The sequence below is a fragment of the Engystomops pustulosus genome, chromosome 10 (assembly GCF_040894005.1).
Source record: "Engystomops pustulosus chromosome 10, aEngPut4.maternal, whole genome shotgun sequence".
Classification (NCBI taxonomy): Eukaryota; Metazoa; Chordata; class Amphibia; order Anura; family Leptodactylidae; genus Engystomops; species Engystomops pustulosus.
In genome coordinates this window covers 104,435,149-104,455,874 of record NC_092420.1, presented here as the reverse complement: position 1 = coordinate 104,455,874, position 20,726 = coordinate 104,435,149, and the positions used below count along the sequence as shown (strand labels likewise).

Genomic DNA, 20,726 nt, shown 5'->3' with positions numbered 1-20,726 from the left:
ATACTGTATAATGTGTCATGTGACCTGCTGCACATATATATATATATATATACTGTATAATGTGTCATGTGACCTGCTGCACACATATATATATACTGTATAATGTGTCATGTGACCTGCTGCACATATATATATATACTGTATAATGTGTCATGTGACCTGCTGCACATATATATATATACACTGTATAATGTGTCATGTGACCTGCTGCACATATATATATATACACTGTATAATGTGTCATGTGACCTGCTGCACATATATATACTGTATAATGTGTCATGTGACCTGCTGCACATATATATATACTGTATAATGTGTCATGTGACCTGCTGCACATATATATACAGGCGGTCCCCTACTTAAGGACACCCGACTTACAGACAACCCATAGTTACAGACGGACCCCTCTGCCCACTGTGACCTCTGGTGAAGCTCTCTGGATGTTACTATAGTCCCAGACTGCACTGATCAGCTGTGCGGTGTCTGTAATGAAGCTTTATTGATAATTCTTGGTCCAATTACACCAAAAATTTTGAAACTCCAATTGTCACTGGGCAAAAGAAAAAAAATTGTCTAGAACTTCCATTATAAAATATACAGTTTCGACTTACATACAAATTCAACTTAAGAACAAACCTCCAGACCCTATCTTGTATGTAACCCGGGGACTGCCTGTATATACTGTATAATGTGTCATGTGACCTGCTGCACATATATATATACTGTATAATGTGTCATGTGACCTGCTGCACATATATATATATACTGTATAATGTGTCATGTGACCTGCTGCACATATATATATATATACTGTATAATGTGTCATGTGACCTGCTGCACATATATATATATATATATATATATATATACTGTATAATGTGTCATGTGACCTGCTGCACATATATATATATATATATACTGTATAATGTGTCATGTGACCTGCTGCACACATATATATATATATACTGTATAATGTGTCATGTGACCTGCTGCACATATATATATATATATATATATATATATATATATACTGTATAATGTGTCATGTGACCTGCTGCACATATATATATATATATACTGTATAATGTGTCATGTGACCTGCTGCACATATATATACTGTATAATATGTCATGTGACCTGCTGCACATATATATATACTGTATAATGTGTCATGTGACCTGCTGCACATATATATATATATATACTGTATAATGTGTCATGTGACCTGCTGCACATATATATACTGTATAATATGTCATGTGACCTGCTGCACATATATATATACTGTATAATGTGTCATGTGACCTGCTGCACATATATATACTGTATAATGTGTCATGTGACCTGCTGCACATATATATATACTGTATAATGTGTCATGTGACCTGCTGCACATATATATATATATACAGTATAATGTGTCATGTGACCTGCTGCACATATATATATATACTGTATAATGTGTCATGTGACCTGCTGCACACACATATATATATATACTGTATAATGTGTCATGTGACCTGCTGCACATATATATATATATACTGTATAATGTGTCATGTGACCTGCTGCACATATATATATATATACAGTATAATGTGTCATGTGACCTGCTGCACATATATATATATATACTGTATAATGTGTCATGTGACCTGCTGCACATATATATATATATATATACACTGTATAATGTGTCATGTGACCTGCTGCACATATATATATATATATATACACTGTATAATGTGTCATGTGACCTGCTGCACATATATATATATATACACTGTATAATGTGTCATGTGACCTGCTGCACATATATATATACACTGTATAATGTGTCATGTGACCTGCGGCACATATATATATATATACACTGTATAATGTGTCATGTGACCTGCTGCACATATATATATATATATATATATATATATATATACACTGTATAATGTGTCATGTGACCTGCTGCACATATATATATATATATACTGTATAATGTGTCATGTGACCTGCTGCACATATATATATATATATATACTGTATAATGTGTCATGTGACCTGCTGCACACATATATATATACTGTATAATGTGTCATGTGACCTGCTGCACATATATATATATATACTGTATAATGTGTCATGTGACCTGCTGCACACATATATATACTGTATAATGTGTCATGTGACCTGCTGCACATATATATACTGTATAATATGTCATGTGACCTGCTGCACATATATATATACTGTATAATGTGTCATGTGACCTGCTGCACATATATATATATACTGTATAATGTGTCATGTGACCTGCTGCACATATATATATATACTGTATAATGTGTCATGTGACCTGCTGCACACATATATATATATATACTGTATAATGTGTCATGTGACCTGCTGCACATATATATATATATATACTGTATAATGTGTCATGTGACCTGCTGCACACATATATATACTGTATAATGTGTCATGTGACCTGCTGCACACATATATATATATATACTGTATAATGTGTCATGTGACCTGCTGCACATATATATATATATATATACACTGTATAATGTGTCATGTGACCTGCTGCACATATATATATATACTGTATAATGTGTCATGTGACCTGCTGCACATATATATATATACTGTATAATGTGTCATGTGACCTGCTGCACACATATATATATATACTGTATAATGTGTCATGTGACCTGCTGCACACATATATATATACTGTATAATGTGTCATGTGACCTGCTGCACATATATATATATATATACTGTATAATGTGTCATGTGACCTGCTGCACACATATATATATACTGTATAATGTGTCATGTGACCTGCTGCACACATATATATACTGTATAATGTGTCATGTGACCTGCTGCACACATATATATATACTGTATAATGTGTCATGTGACCTGCTGCACACACATATATATATATACTGTATAATGTGTCATGTGACCTGCTGCACACATATATATATATATACTGTATAATGTGTCATGTGACCTGCTGCACATATATATATATATACTGTATAATGTGTCATGTGACCTGCTGCACATATATATATATATACTGTATAATGTGTCATGTGACCTGCTGCACACATATATATATACTGTATAATGTGTCATGTGACCTGCTGCACATATATATATATATATACTGTATAATGTGTCATGTGACCTGCTGCACATATATATATATATATATATACTGTATAATGTGTCATGTGACCTGCTGCACACATATATATATATACTGTATAATGTGTCATGTGACCTGCTGCACACATATATATATATACTGTATAATGTGTCATGTGACCTGCTGCACACATATATATATATACTGTATAATGTGTCATGTGACCTGCTGCACATATATATATATACTGTATGTGTCATGTGACCTGCTGCACATATATATATATACTGTATAATGTGTCATGTGACCTGCTGCACATATATATATATATACTGTATAATGTGTCATGTGACCTGCTGCACATATATATATATATATACTGTATAATGTGTCATGTGACCTGCTGCACATATATATATATATATATATATATATACTGTATAATGTGTCATGTGACCTGCTGCACACATATATATATATACTGTATAATGTGTCATGTGACCTGCTGCACACATATATATATATACTGTATAATGTGTCATGTGACCTGCTGCACATATATATATATATATTCTGTATAATGTGTCATGTGACCTGCTGCACACATATATATATATATATACTGTATAATGTGTCATGTGACCTGCTGCACATATATATATATATATATATATACTGTATAATGTGTCATGTGACCTGCTGCACACATATATATATATATATATATATATATATATATATACTGTATAATGTGTCATGTGACCTGCTGCACATATATATATACTGTATAATGTGTCATGTGACCTGCTGCACACATATATATATATATACTGTATAATGTGTCATGTGACCTGCTGCACATATATATATATATATATACTGTATAATGTGTCATGTGACCTGCTGCACACATATATATATATATACTGTATAATGTGTCATGTGACCTGCTGCACATATATATATATATATACTGTATAATGTGTCATGTGACCTGCTGCACACATATATATATATATACTGTATAATGTGTCATGTGACCTGCTGCACACATATATATATACTGTATAATGTGTCATGTGACCTGCTGCACATATATATATACTGTATAATGTGTCATGTGACCTGCTGCACATATATATATATACTGTATAATGTGTCATGTGACCTGCTGCACATATATATATATACTGTATAATGTGTCATGTGACCTGCTGCACATATATATATACTGTATAATGTGTCATGTGACCTGCTGCACATATATATATATATATACTGTATAATGTGTCATGTGACCTGCTGCACATATATATATATATACTGTATAATGTGTCATGTGACCTGCTGCACATATATATATATACTGTATAATGTGTCATGTGACCTGCTGCACATATATATATATATATACTGTATAATGTGTCATGTGACCTGCTGCACATATATATATATATATATATACTGTATAATGTGTCATGTGACCTGCTGCACATATATATATATACTGTATAATGTGTCATGTGACCTGCTGCACATATATATATATACTGTATAATGTGTCATGTGACCTGCTGCACATATATATATATATACTGTATAATGTGTCATGTGACCTGCTGCACATATATATATATATACTGTATAATGTGTCATGTGACCTGCTGCACATATATATATATACTGTATAATGTGTCATGTGACCTGCTGCACACATATATATATATATACTGTATAATGTGTCATGTGACCTGCTGCACACATATATATATACTGTATAATGTGTCATGTGACCTGCTGCACATATATATATACTGTATAATGTGTCATGTGACCTGCTGCACATATATATATATACTGTATAATGTGTCATGTGACCTGCTGCACATATATATATATACTGTATAATGTGTCATGTGACCTGCTGCACATATATATATACTGTATAATGTGTCATGTGACCTGCTGCACATATATATATATATATACTGTATAATGTGTCATGTGACCTGCTGCACATATATATATATATACTGTATAATGTGTCATGTGACCTGCTGCACATATATATATATACTGTATAATGTGTCATGTGACCTGCTGCACATATATATATATATATACTGTATAATGTGTCATGTGACCTGCTGCACATATATATATATATATATATACTGTATAATGTGTCATGTGACCTGCTGCACATATATATATATACTGTATAATGTGTCATGTGACCTGCTGCACATATATATATATACTGTATAATGTGTCATGTGACCTGCTGCACATATATATATATATACTGTATAATGTGTCATGTGACCTGCTGCACATATATATATATATACTGTATAATGTGTCATGTGACCTGCTGCACATATATATATATACTGTATAATGTGTCATGTGACCTGCTGCACACATATATATATATATACTGTATAATGTGTCATGTGACCTGCTGCACACATATATATATACTGTATAATGTGTCATGTGACCTGCTGCACATATATATATACTGTATAATGTGTCATGTGACCTGCTGCACACATATATACAGGGAGGTAGAGCCCGGATCCCTCCCATGTATCTCCTGCCTGCACCTCCGGTTCTGTGGATCACAATCCTGATGTCATTTGAAAGATGACATTCTTCACTTTAATATGATACCAGCGACTTCTATACAAAGATATGAGCATCTTAAAGGGGTTGTCCAGAATTATTAATACCTAAACCTCCTCCAGGGCTCCCGGTGTCCACGCCACCTCGGTCCCAGGCGCTGGGGCGGGGGGGGGGGGTTTGGATGGACGATCCCTTTAAGGGTCACTCATCTCCGACTCTTCATGGTGGATTTGCCTTTGAAGGTGATGTTTAGGTAAATGTGTGAGATGTCAGATAAAGGACGTATCATCCCCGGCCTGAGGGGGGCAGTAGTTCAGTGGGGTAACAGCTGGACTCCTTCTAGGGGTATATTATAGGACCGCTGCTTCCGGCCTTCTTGGTGCCTCTGTAGTGGGAGGTGTCCCTCACGTCATGGGGGGTCCGGCTGCTTCATGTGATGAAGGCGTCTCCTCTCCTGGGGGGTCTACGCCCCGCTGGGGGGTCACTTACCGTCCTGGCTGAGCAGGGGAAGCCGCGCCGTCACCTCATAGTAAAGCCATCGCTGCGATTCTTCTTTTATGATCATTTTTATCCACAAAGTAATAAAATTAAACCTTTAGAAAAGAACAAAACTTACAAAACTTACATCCATTCTGCACCACATGCACCAGAGACAGAGGTGGTATAATAGTCCTGGGCCCCACATCCACCATAGATACCCCGGAGATATCATAGATATACCCCACCCCATAGGTGTAAGAGCCTCCCTAATATCAGGACAGTCCCCATGTTACCGCTGTCACTGGTCGTCCTTGCACCATAGTGCGGGTCTACAGTCAGCGCCTGGAGCAGAGGTGGCACTCAGAGCCCTTTCTGTGGGCACTCTGAGCCCTTTCTGTGGGCACTCTGAGCCCTTTCTGTGGGCACTCTGAGCCCTTTCTGTGGGCACTCTGAGCCCTTTCTGTGGGCACTCTGAGCCCTTTCTGTGGGCACTCTGAGCCCTTTCTGTGGGCACTCTGAGCCCTTTCTGTGGGCACTCGGAGCCCTTTCTGTGGGCACTCTGAGCCCTTTCTGTGGGCACTCTGAGCCCTTTCTGTGGGCACTCTGAGCCCTTTCTGTGGGCACTCTGAGCCCTTTCTGTGGGCACTCTGAGCCCTTTCTGTGGGCACGCGGAGCCCTTTCTGTGGGCACTCGGAGCCCTGTCTGTGGGCACTCGGAGCCCTGTCTGTGGGCACTCGGAGCCCTGTCTGTGGGCACTCTGAGCCCTTTCTGTGGGCACTCTGAGCCCTTTCTGTGGGCACTCTGAGCCCTTTCTGTGGGCACTCTGAGCCCTTTCTGTGGGCACTCTGAGCCCTGTCTGTGGGCACTCTGAGCCCTTTCTGTGGGCACTCTGAGCCCTTTCTGTGGGCACGCGGAGCCCTGTCTGTGGGCACTCGGAGCCCTGTCTGTGGGCACTCGGAGCCCTGTCTGTGGGCACTCTGAGCCCTGTCTGTGGGCACTCTGAGCCCTTTCTGTGGGCACTCTGAGCCCTTTCTCTGGGCACTCGGAGCCCTTTCTGTGGGCACTCGGACCATCGGGCCAGGACAGAGCTCACCAAATCCACCTGCAGACACTGTAAGAGATGCTGCTCTCAGCGCTGTTATAAAGTGAGATTTCATTGGATGTTTGGATGAAGGTGATGACAGAAGTGCAATACCTTTGGAGGTCCTTCTGCTGGAGCCACCATTCATCCTGCAGAGACCCTGGAGAGGAGCTACAATGAGAGTCTGAATTTTCCCTCCTTCTTTCTACTGTATTGGTGGCCTCGGGGGCCGATACGATTGATAGATGTGGAAGAGCAGATAACAATACGTTACTGTATAAAACCCCACACTGGCTCTTCAGGGTAAATACGTGGATTTTGGTTGTAGTTTGGGCACTCGGTGTATAAAAGGTTCGACATCACTGCCCTAGAGGGTTAATAGGGGCGCAGTAGTAATGGGGGGGCACCGCAGATGGGGCGCAGACATTTCCCGGAGCTGTCAGTGGCAGCAGGTGGGCTTCTTACTTGGACACAGTTTCCAGGAGACCCCTGAACCCCCTACCATTAGTCCTGTCCTGAGGGCGGCCCGGTTATCCATGCAGCTTCTCTAATCGGAGACCCTGAGGCTCTGTTACCTTAATATACATCCATGATACAGACCCCGATGATTCACACAGTTACTTCTATATCTATATACTTCTATGATCGCACCTTCTGCATCGACGTCTCATCAATAATAACCCATAGGGAGCGCCCTTTATGTTCTATATAGTGTGTAATCACCTTCAGAGCCTAAATAGTACGGGACCACCATGTGACGCGACCCTGGATGCACGAGAAGTATCGGCTCATGGGGCAGATGCCTTGATATAATAATAATTCTTTATTTATATAGCGCACACAGATACCGCAGCGCTGCACAAAGCTGCCAAATCGGTCCCTGTGTCCAATCTAATCACCTACCAGTGTGTATGGAGTGTGGGAGGAAACCGGAGGACCCGGAGGAAACCCACCCAAACACAGAGAGAACATACAAATTCTTTGCAGATGGTGACCTGTGTGGGATTTGAACCCGGACCCCAGCACTGCAAAGCTGTATTATTGCCCACTGAACCACGGTGCTGCAGGGCTGTAATACTACCCACTGAGCCACGGTGCTGCAGGGCTGTGGTGCTACCCACTGAGCCACGGTGCTGCAGGGCTGTGGTGCTACCCACTGAGCCACGGTGCTGCAGGGCTGTAATACTACCCACTAAGCCAAGGTGCTGTAGGGCTGTGGTGCTACCCACTGTACCACGGTGCTGCAGGGCTGTGGTGCTATCCACTGAGCCTCGGTGCTGCAGGGCTGTAATACTACCCACTGAGCCACGGTGCTGCAGGGCTGTGGTGCTACCCACTGAGCCACGGTGCTGCAGGGCTGTGGTGCTACCCACTGAGCCACGGTGCTGCAGGGCTGTAGTGCTACCCACTGAACCACGGTGCTGCAGGGCTGTGGTGCTACCCACTGAACCACGGTGCTGCAGGGCTGTGGTGCTACCCACTGAGCCACGGTGCTGCAGGGCTGTGGTGCTACCCACTGAACCACGGTGCTGCAGGGCTGTGGTGCTACCCACTGAGCTATGGTGCTGCAGGGCTGTGGTGCTACCCACTGAGCCACGGTGCTGCAGGGCTGTGGTGTTACCCACTGAACCACGGTGCTGCAGGGCTGTGGTGCTACCCACTGAGCCACGGTGCTGCAGGGCTGTAATACTACCCACTGAGCCACGGTGCTGCAGGGCTGTGGTGCTACCCACTGAACCACGGTGCTGCAGGGCTGTGGTGCTACCCACTGAGCCACGGTGCTGCAGGGCTGTGGTGCTACCCACTGAACCACGGTGCTGCAGAGCTGTGGTGCTACCCACTGAACCACGGTGCTGCAGAGCTGTAATACTACCCACTGAGCCACGGTGCTGCAGGGCTGTGGTGCTACCCACGGAACCACGGTGCTGCAGGGCTGTAATACTACCCACTGAGCCACGGTGCTGCAGGGCTGTGGTGCTACCCACTGAGCCACGGTGCTGCAGGGCTGTGGTGCTACCCACTGAGCCACGGTGCTGCAGGGCTGTAATACTACCCACTAAGCCAAGGTGCTGTAGGGCTGTGGTGCTACCCACTGAACCACGGTGCTGCAGGGCTGTGGTGCTACCCACTGAACCACGGTGCTGCAGGGCTGTGGTGCTACCCACTGAGCCACGGTGCTGCAGGGCTGTAATACTACCCACTGAGCCACGGTGCTGCAGGGCTGTGGTGCTACCCACTGAGCCACGGTGCTGCAGGGCTGTGGTGCTACCCACTGAACCACGGTGCTGCAGGGCTGTGGTGCTACCCACTGAGCCACGGTGCTGCAGGGCTGTGGTGCTACCCACTGAGCCACGGTGCTGCAGGGCTGTGGTGCTACCCACTGAGCCACGGTGCTGCAGGGCTGTAATACTACCCACTGAGCCACGGTGCTGCAGGGCTGTGGTGCTACCCACTGAACCACGGTGCTGCAGGGCTGTGGTGCTACCCACTGAGCCACGGTGCTGCAGGGCTGTGGTGCTACCCACTGAGCCACGGTGCTGCAGGGCTGTGGTGCTACCCACTGAACCACGGTGCTGCAGGGCTGTGGTGCTACCCACTGAGCCACGGTGCTGCAGGGCTGTAATACTACCCACTGAGCCACGGTGCTGCAGGGCTGTGGTGCTACCCACTGAGCCACGGTGCTGCAGGGCTGTGGTGCTACCCACTGAACCACGGTGCTGCAGGGCTGTGGTGCTACCCACTGAGCCACGGTGCTGCAGGGCTGTGGTGCTACCCACTGAGCCACGGTGCTGCAGGGCTGTGGTGCTACCCACTGAGCCACGGTGCTGCAGGGCTGTAATACTACCCACTGAGCCACGGTGCTGCAGGGCTGTGGTGCTACCCACTGAACCACGGTGCTGCAGGGCTGTGGTGCTACCCACTGAGCCACGGTGCTGCAGGGCTGTGGTGCTACCCACTGAGCCACGGTGATGCAGGGCTGTGGTGCTACCCACTGAGCCACGGTGATGCAGGGCTGTGGTGCTACCCACTGAGCCACGGTGCTGCCCTATACAGCAGGTTTATGGAGCTGGAGCTGATACAAAGCTTCATACATTAAAGCCCCGCGTATCTCTGCAGGCGCCTCATTACCGCTCCGCACGGACTGGGGCTGAGTGTGTGGGGGGGGGTCAAGAGACAAAAATACAAAAATGTTTTCCATTTATGAATAAATCTCCCTGCGCCATACATTGGGGGTGGGGGAGGAGACCCTCCGTGTGCGGGGGCTGCATCCCCCCAGGTCAGAGGATTAAGGGGCCTCATCCTCCCGGCAGAGAACAATCCGTGGCTTCATCCGGAGGGGCCTGAGATATTAGGAGGCATTAGGTACCTGGCGCAGGGTAATCTCTTCTCTGTTACCCTCCTACACAACGCGGAAACCTGCGGCTCCGGATCACGATTCCCGGATATTGTATACAGGAGACCGAACGCTGCGACATTGTCTCCGAATCTATGGAGACCCGGATAATCGCCGCTCCGAGCGCTCGTGCTTCCTCCTACTAGGAAGTGTAAGATTGTATCTGGAAGCTCCCGGGGTTAAATGACAGGGGGGGGGGGCGACATGTGACCCGGGGCATTGGGGCCCCTGTATATAACCCGCAGGGCCCCGCACATAACACGGGAGGCAGCGAGGACATGAATAACCTTGGTATTTGTCTGCCGTGACCCCCATGACTCCGTTTACTCAGTCGCCCTCACATTTACATGCAACGCCGGAGCTCGCCGCAGCAGAGGTGATTTGTATTCTAATGGCGGCTGTTGTCTTGGCAACGCACTGGAGACCTGAAAACTCCCGGAAAAATAGGAAGTTTCTTCCGGCATCGCTCAGCAATCCCGAGGCTTAGCAAAAACCGGGCTCAGTGTATCCAGAGGTTATCCCCGTGGGGACGGACGGGGGGAGCCGTGAGGGGGACGGACGGACGGGGGGAGCCGTGAGGGGGACGGACGGACGGGAGCCATGAGGGGGAAGGACGGGGGGGGAGCCGTGAGGGGGACGAACGGAACGGGGAAGCCGTGAGGGAAACGAACGGACGGGGGGAGCCGTGAGGGGGACGGAGACAGACTATAATATTACACATAATCTCCGGAGGACCACCCGGGGCGTCTCCTCTTGGTTACCCGTGCACCTCTGTAGTCGAGCAGAAGGGGCGTCTCCTCTTTCTTACCCGTGCACCTCTGTAGTCGAGCAGAAGGGGCGTCTCCTCTTTCTTACCCGTGCACCTCTGTAGTCGAGCAGAAGGGGCGTCTCCTCTTGGTTACCCGTGCACCGCTGTAGTCGAGCAGAAGGGGCGTCTCCTCTTGGTTACCCGTGCACCTCTGTAGTCGAGCAGAAGGGGCGTCTCCTCTTGGTTACCCGTGCACCTCTGTAGTTGAGCAGAAGGGGCGTCTCCTCTTTCTTACCCGTGCACCTCTGTAGTCGAGCAGAAGGGGCGTCTCCTCTTGGTTACCCGTGCACCGCTGTAGTCGAGCAGAAGGGGCGTCTCCTCTCGGTTACCCGTGCACCTCTGTAGTCGAGCAGAAGGGGCGTCTCCTCTCGGTTACCCGTGCACCTCTGTAGTCGAGCAGAAGGGGCGTCTCCTCTCGGTTACCCGTGCACCTCTGTAGTCGAGCAGAAGGGGCGTCTCCTCTTGGTTACCCGTGCACCTCTGTAGTCGAGCAGAAGGGGCGTCTCCTCTCGGTTACCCGTGCACCTCTGTAGTCGAGCAGAAGGGGCGTCTCCTCTTGGTTACCCGTGCACCTCTGTAGTCTAGCAGAAGGGGCGTCTCCTCTTGGTTACCCGTGCACCTCTGTAGTCGAGCAGAAGGGGCGTCTCCTCTCGGTTACCCGTGCACCTCTGTAGTCGAGCAGAAGGGGCGTCTCCTCTTGGTTACCCGTGCACCTCTGTAGTCGAGCAGAAGGGGCGTCTCCTCTTGGTTACCCGTGCACCTCTGTAGTCGAGCAGAAGGGGCGTCTCCTCTTGGTTACCCGTGCACCGCTGTAGTCGAGCAGAAGGGGCGTCTCCTCTTGGTTACCCGTGCACCTCTGTAGTAGAGCAGAAGGGGCGTCTCCTCTTGGTTACCCGTGCACCTCTGTAGTCGAGCAGAAGGGGCGTCTCCTCTTGGTTACCCGTGCACCTCTGTAGTCGAGCAGAAGGGGCGTCTCCTCTTGGTTACCCGTACACCGCTGTAGTCGAGCAGAAGGGGCGTCTCCTCTTGGTTACCCGTGCACCTCTGTAGTCGAGCAGAAGGGGCGTCTCCTCTTGGTTACCCGTGCACCTCTGTAGTCGAGCAGAAGGGGCGTCTCCTCTTGGTTACCCGTGCACCTCTGTAGTCGAGCAGAAGGGGCGTCTCCTCTTGGTTACCCGTGCACCGCTGTAGTCGAGCAGAAGGGGCGTCTCCTCTTGGTTACCCGTGCACCGCTGTAGTCGAGCAGAAGGGGCGTCTCCTCTTGGTTACCCGTGCACCTCTGTAGTCGAGCAGAAGGGGCGTCTCCTCTTGGTTACCCGTGCACCTCTGTAGTTGAGCAGAAGGGGCGTCTCCTCTTTCTTACCCGTGCACCTCTGTAGTCGAGCAGAAGGGGCGTCTCCTCTTGGTTACCCGTGCACCGCTGTAGTCGAGCAGAAGGGGCGTCTCCTCTCGGTTACCCGTGCACCTCTGTAGTCGAGCAGAAGGGGCGTCTCCTCTCGGTTACCCGTGCACCTCTGTAGTCGAGCAGAAGGGGCGTCTCCTCTCGGTTACCCGTGCACCTCTGTAGTCGAGCAGAAGGGGCGTCTCCTCTTGGTTACCCGTGCACCTCTGTAGTCGAGCAGAAGGGGCGTCTCCTCTCGGTTACCCGTGCACCTCTGTAGTCGAGCAGAAGGGGCGTCTCCTCTTGGTTACCCGTGCACCTCTGTAGTCTAGCAGAAGGGGCGTCTCCTCTTGGTTACCCGTGCACCTCTGTAGTCTAGCAGAAGGGGCGTCTCCTCTTGGTTACCCGTGCACCGCTGTAGTCGAGCAGAAGGGGCGTCTCCTCTTGGTTACCCGTGCACCTCTGTAGTAGAGCAGAAGGGGCGTCTCCTCTTGGTTACCCGTGCACCTCTGTAGTCGAGCAGAAGGGGCGTCTCCTCTTGGTTACCCGTGCACCTCTGTAGTCGAGCAGAAGGGGCGTCTCCTCTTGGTTACCCGTACACCGCTGTAGTCGAGCAGAAGGGGCGTCTCCTCTTGGTTACCCGTGCACCTCTGTAGTCGAGCAGAAGGGGCGTCTCCTCTTGGTTACCCGTGCACCTCTGTAGTCGAGCAGAAGGGGCGTCTCCTCTTGGTTACCCGTACACCGCTGTAGTCGAGCAGAAGGGGCGTCTCCTCTTGGTTACCCGTGCACCGCTGTAGTCGAGCAGAAGGGGCGTCTCCTCTTGGTTACCCAAGCACCTCTGTAGTCGAGCAGAAGGGGCGTCTCCTCTTGGTTACCCAAGCACCTCTGTAGTCGAGCAGAAGGGGCGTCTCCTCTTTCTTACCCGTGCACCTCTGTAGTCGAGCAGAAGGGGCGTCTCCTCTCGGTTACCCGTGCACCTCTGTAGTCGAGCAGAAGGGGCGTCTCCTCTTGGTTACCCAAGCACCTCTGTAGTCGAGCAGAAGGGGCGTCTCCTCTTGGTTACCCAAGCACCTCTGTAGTCGAGCAGAAGGGGCATCTCCTCTTTCTTACCCGTGCACCTCTGTAGTCGAGCAGAAGGGGCGTCTCCTCTCGGTTACCCGTGCACCTCTGTAGTCGAGCAGAAGGGGCGTCTCCTCTTGGTTACCTGTGCACCTCTGTAGTCGAGCAGAAGGGGCGTCTCCTCTCGGTTACCCGTACACCGCTGTAGTCGAGCAGAAGGGGCGTCTCCTCTCGGTTACCCGTGCACCTCTGTAGTCGAGCAGAAGGGGCGTCTCCTCTTGGTTACCCGTGCACCGCTGTAGTCGAGCAGAAGGGGCGTCTCCTCTCGGTTACCCGTGCACCTCTGTAGTCGAGCAGAAGGGGCGCCTCCTCTTGGTTACCCGTGCACCTCTGTAGTCGAGCAGAAGGGGCGTCTCCTCTTGGTTACCTGTGCACCTCTGTAGTCGAGCAGAAGGGGCGTCTCCTCTTGGTTACCCGTACACCGCTGTAGTCGAGCAGAAGGGGCGTCTCCTCTTGGTTACCCGTGCACCTCTGTAGTCGAGCAGAAGGGGCGTCTCCTCTTGGTTACCCGTGCACCTCTGTAGTCGAGCAGAAGGGGCGTCTCCTCTCGGTTACCCGTGCACCTCTGTAGTCGAGCAGAAGGGGCGTCTTCTCTTGGTTACCCGTGCACCTCTGTAGTCGAGCAGAAGGGGCGTCTCCTCTCGGTTACCCGTGCACCTCTGTAGTCGAGCAGAAGGGGCGTCTCCTCTTGGTTACCTGTGCACCGCTGTAGTCGAGCAGAAGGGGCGTCTCCTCTTGGTTACCCGTGCACCGCTGTAGTCGAGCAGAAGGGGCAGCTCCTCTTGGTTACCCGTGCACCTCTGTAGTCTAGCAGAAGGGGCGTCTCCTCTTGGTTACCCGTGCACCGCTGTAGTCGAGCAGAAGGGGCGTCTCCTCTTGGTTACCCGTGCACCTCTGTAGTCGAGCAGAAGGGGCGTCTCCTCTTGGTTATCCGTGCACCGCTGTAGTCGAGCAGAAGGGGCGTCTCCTCTTGGTTACCCGTGCACCGCTGTAGTGGAGCAGAAGGGGCGTCTCCTCTTGGTTACCCGTGCACCGCTGTAGTGGAGCAGAAGGGGTGTCTCCTCTTGGTTACCCGTGCACCTCTGTAGTGGAGCAGAAGGGGCGTCTCCTCTTGGTTACCCGTGCACCTCTGTAGTCGAGCAGAAGGGGCGTCTCCTCTCGGTTACCTGTACACCGCTGTAGTCGAGCAGAAGGGGCGTCTCCTCTTGGTTACCCGTGCACCTCTGTAGTCGAGCAGAAGGGGCGTCTCCTCTTGGTTACCCGTGCACCTCTGTAGTCGAGCAGAAGGGGCGTCTCCTCTTGGTTACCCGTGCACCTCTGTAGTCGAGCAGAAGGGGCGTCTCCTCTTGGTTACCCGTGCACCGCTGTAGTGGAGCAGAAGGGGTGTCTCCTCTCGGTTACCCGTGCACCGCTGTAGTCGAGCAGAAGGGGCGTCTCCTCTCGGTTACCCGTGCACCTCTGTAGTCGAGCAGAAGGGGCGTCTCCTCTTGGTTACCCGTGCACCTCTGTAGTCGAGCAGAAGGGGCGTCTCCTCTTGGTTACCCGTGCACCTCTGTAGTCGAGCAGAAGGGGCGTCTCCTCTCGGTTACCCGTGCACCTCTGTAGTCTAGCAGAAGGGGCGTCTCCTCTTGGTTACCCGTGCACCTCTGTAGTCGAGCAGAAGGGGCGTCTCCTCTTGGTTACCCGTGCACCTCTGTAGTTGAGCAGAAGGGGCGTCTCCTCTTGGTTACCCGTGCACCTCTGTAGTCGAGCAGAAGGGGCGTCTCCTCTTGGTTACCCGTGCACCTCTGTAGTCGAGCAGAAGGGGCGTCTCCTCTTGGTTACCCGTGCACCGCTGTAGTCGAGCAGAAGGGGCGTCTCCTCTTGGTTACCCTTGCACCGCTGTAGTCGAGCAGAAGGGGCGTCTCCTCTTGGTTACCTGTGCACCTCCGTAGTCGAGCAGAAGGGGCGTCTCCTCTTGGTTACCTGTGCACCTCCGTAGTCGAGCAGAAGGGGCGTCTCCTCTTGGTTACCCGTGCACCGCTGTAGTCGAGCAGAAGGGGCGTCTCCTCTTGGTTACCCGTGCACCGCTGTAGTCGAGCAGAAGGGGCGTCTCCTCTTGGTTACCCGTGCACCTCTGTAGTCGAGCAGAAGGGGCGTCTCCTCTTGGTTACCCGTGCACCGCTGTAGTCGAGCAGAAGGGGCGTCTCCTCTTGGTTACCCGTGCACCGCTGTAGTCGAGCAGAAGGGGCGTCTCCTCTTGGTTACCTGTGCACCTCCGTAGTCGAGCAGAAGGGGCGTCTCCTCTTGGTTACCCGTGCACCGCTGTAGTCGAGCAGAAGGGGCGTCTCCTCTTGGTTACCTGTGCACCTCTGTAGTCGAGCAGAAGGGGCGTCTCCTCTTGGTTACCCGTGCACCGCTGTAGTCGAGCAGAAGGGGCGTCTCCTCTTGGTTACCCGTGCACCTCTGTAGTCGAGCAGAAGGGGCGTCTCCTCTTGGTTACCCGTGCACCTCTGTAGTCGAGCAGAAGGGGCGTCTCCTCTTGGTTACCCGTACACCGCTGTAGTCGAGCAGAAGGGGCGTCTCCTCTTGGTTACCCGTGCACCGCTGTAGTCGAGCAGAAGGGGCGTCTCCTCTTGGTTACCTGTGCACCTCTGTAGTCGAGCAGAAGGGGCGTCTCCTCTCGGTTACCCGTGCACCTCTGTAGTCTAGCAGAAGGGGCGTCTCCTCTTGGTTACCCGTGCACCTCTGTAGTCGAGCAGAAGGGGCGTCTCCTCTTGGTTACCTGTGCACCTCTGTAGTCGAGCAGAAGGGGCGTCTCCTCTCGGTTACCCGTGCACCTCTGTAGTCTAGCAGAAGGGGCGTCTCCTCTTGGTTACCCGTGCACCTCTGTAGTCGAGCAGAAGGGGCGTCTCAGGGGGAATTATTAGATCTTTTTCGTACAGTTCTAGGAAGTGATTCTGTCTCTGATCTCTTGCAGCTAGAGCGACCTGCGCAGACACGGACTTCACCTGTGACAACGGCCATTGTATCCTGGCCCACTGGAAGTGTGACGGCGAGCCGGAGTGTCCTGATGGGAGTGATGAGTCTGAGGCCACCTGCAGTTACAGTAAGTGTGCACAGGGCTCTAATGGGGGCTGTTAGGGATATCTGCTCCATAACTAATAACCCGACTATAAGCCTCCATTGGGCAGTTTGTGTGTAACCTGTACAGCGCCGCACATCTGGCACATCCCGCTACTACAGCCTGACTACAGTTTGCTGATAATTGGAGCCTCTATTAGAAATACATATTCAGGCCGTTGTTTGTTTTGGCCGGTTTTATACCGGGCTCCTTGACAGATACCCGGTGGCCCCCGCCAGGGCCGGTGTCCTTCTTAATGGCTGTAGATAAGATTCGGTCTCTCCAGAAGGGTGACTCCTCTTAGTTTCAGGCTCCGGGCCTCTTGTGTCTTGTATCCTCTTCATACGTGTTTATTAGTGCAGATTTTGCAGCCCCAGGCACAGTTTTTGGCATTGGTCGGCGTCTCGCCCCTTTACTGCAGGTTCCGGGTGATGCCACACGTGGTGTTTTGAACCCGTTTTGTTCCGATTTTTAAGCAGTCTGTTATAAACCGCATCCGTTTTTGACCATTTTCATTCAAGATAATTAGGAAAACTTGTAAAATACGCATGCGTTTTTTAATGGACTGCTGAAAAACGGAGCAAAAAACGGGTTCAAAACGCCATGTGTGGCATCACCCTTATTGGTGACATTTGGCCTTAAGGAGAAGGCGAGGTGAACGCCTTGTAGAAGATCTTGTACTGATGACCCCTGTCTATGACTATGTGATGACCCCTGTCTATGACTATGTGATGACCCCTGTCTATGTGATGACCCCTGTCTATGACTATGTGATGACCCCTGTCTATGACTATGTGATGACCCCTGTCTATGTGATGACCCCTGTCTATGACTATGTGATGACCCCTGTCTATGACTATGTGATGACCCCTGTCTATGTGATGACCCCTGTTTATGACTATGTGATGACCCCTGTTTATGACTGTGATGACCCCTGTCTATGTGATGACCCCTGTCTATGTGATGACCCCTGTCTATGTGATGACCCCTGTCTATGTGATGACCCCCTGTTTATGACTATGTGATGACCCCTGTCTATGTCTATGTGATGACCCCCTGTTTATGACTATGTGATGACCCCTGTCTATGTGATGACCCCTGTCTATGTGATGACCCCTGTCTATGTGATGAGCCCTGTCTATGTGATGACCCCTGTCTATGTGATGAGCCCTGTCTATGTGATGAGCCCTGTCTATGTGATGAGCCCTGTCTATGTGATGAGCCCTGTCTATGTGATGAGCCCTGTCTATGTGATGAGCCCTGTCTATGTGATGAGCCCTGTCTATGTGATGAGCCCTGTCTATGTGATGACCCCTGTCTATGTGATGACCCCTGTCTATGTGATGACCCCTGTCTATGTCTATGTGATGACCCCTGTCTATGTGATGACCCCTGTCTATGTGATGACCCCTGTCTATGACTATGTGATGACCCCTGTCTATGACTATGTGATGACCCCTGTCTATGACTATGTGATGACCCCTGTCTATGTGATAACCCCTGTCTATGTCTATGTGATGACCCCTGTCTATGTGATGACCCCTGTCTATGTGATGACCCCTGTCTATGACTATGTGATGACCCCTGTCTATGACTATGTGATGACCCCTGTCTATGACTATGTGATGACCCCTGTCTATGACTATGTGATGACCCCTGTCTATGACTATGTGATGACCCCTGTCTATGACTATGTGATGACCCCTGTCTATGTGATGACCCCTGTCTATGACTATGTGATGACCCCTGTCTATGACTATGTGATGACCCCTGTCTATGTGATGACCCCTGTCTATGACTATGTGATGACCCCTGTCTATGACTATGTGATGACCCCTGTCTATGACTATGTGATGACCCCTGTCTATGACTATGTGATGACCCCTGTCTATGACTATGTGATGACCCCTGTCTATGACTATGTGATGACCCCTGTCTATGTGATGACCCCTGTCTATGACTATGTGATGACCCCTGTCTATGACTATGTGATGACCCCTGTCTATGTGATGACCCCTGTCTATGTGATGACCCCTGGTTTGGCGTCACGTGTTCCCTATGTGATGACCCCTGTCTATGTGATGACCCCTGTCTATGTGATGACCCCTGTCTATGACTATGTGATGACCCCTGTCTATGTGATGACCCATGTCTATGACTATGTGATGACCCCTGTCTATGTGATGACCCATGTCTATGACTATGTGATGACCCCTGTCTATGTGATGACCCCTGTCTATGACTATGTGATGACCCCTGTCTATGACTATGTGATGACCCCTGTCTATGTGATGACCCCTGTCTATGACTATGTGATGACCCCTGTCTATGACTATGTGATGACCCCTGTCTATGACTATGTGATGACCCCTGTCTATGTGATGACCCCTGTCTATGACTATGTGATGACCCCTGTCTATGACTATGTGATGACCCCTGTCTATGACTATGTGATGACCCCTGTCTATGACTATGTGATGACCCCTGTCTATGTGATGACCCCTGTCTATGACTATGTGATGACCCCTGTCTATGACTATGTGATGACCCCTGTCTATGTGATGACCCCTGTCTATGTGATGACCCCTGGTTTGGCGTCACGTGTTCCCTATGTGATGACCCCTGTCTATGTGATGACCCCTGTCTATGTGATGACCCCTGTCTATGACTATGTGATGACCCCTGTCTATGTGATGACCCATGTCTATGACTATGTGATGACCCCTGTCTATGTGATGACCCATGTCTATGACTATGTGATGACCCCTGTCTATGTGATGACCCCTGTCTATGACTATGTGATGACCCCTGTCTATGACTATGTGATGACCCCTGTCTATGACTATGTGATGACCCCTGTCTATGTGATGACCCCTGTCTATGACTATGTGATGACCCCTCTCTATGTGATGACCCCTGTCTATGACTATGTGATGACCCCTGTCTATGTGATGACCCCTGTCTATGACTATGTGATGACCCCTGTCTATGACTATGTGATGACCCCTGTCTATGTGATGACCCCTGTCTATGACTATGTGATGACCCCTGTCTATGTGATGACCCCTGTCTATGTGATGACCCCTGTCTATGACTATGTGATGACCCCTGTCTATGTGATGACCCATGTCTATGACTATGTGATGACCCCTGTCTATGTGATGACCCCTGTCTATGTGATGACCCCTGTCTATGACTATGTGATGACCCCTGTCTATGACTATGTGATGACCCCTGTCTATGACTATGTGATGACCCCTGTCTATGTCTATGTGATGACCCCTGTCTATGTCTATGTGATGACCCCTGTCTATGTGATGACCCCTGTCTATGACTATGTGATGACCCCTCTCTATGTGATGACCCCTGTCTATGTGATGACCCCTGTCTATGTGATGACCCCTGTCTATGACTATGTGATGACCCCTGTCTATGTGATGACCCCTGTCTATGACTATGTGATGACCCCTGTCTATGTGATGACCCCTGTCTATGACTATGTGATGACCCCTGTCTATGACTATGTGATGACCCCTGTCTATGTGATGACCCCTGTCTATGTG

General features: G+C 49.4%; 1 protein-coding gene across 2 annotated transcripts in view; it reads left to right on the top strand.

The window, feature by feature from the left end:
- Positions 1 to 20,726, top strand: part of LOC140104753 (low-density lipoprotein receptor-related protein 8-like) — a 170,610-nt gene that overhangs the window by 65,452 nt on the left and 84,432 nt on the right. For both annotated transcript variants that reach the window (XM_072128426.1, XM_072128425.1), the window contains one exon: positions 17,020 to 17,148. In XM_072128426.1, coding sequence (XP_071984527.1) covers positions 17,020 to 17,148 — 129 coding nt within the window. The remainder of the gene's footprint in view (positions 1 to 17,019; positions 17,149 to 20,726) is intronic.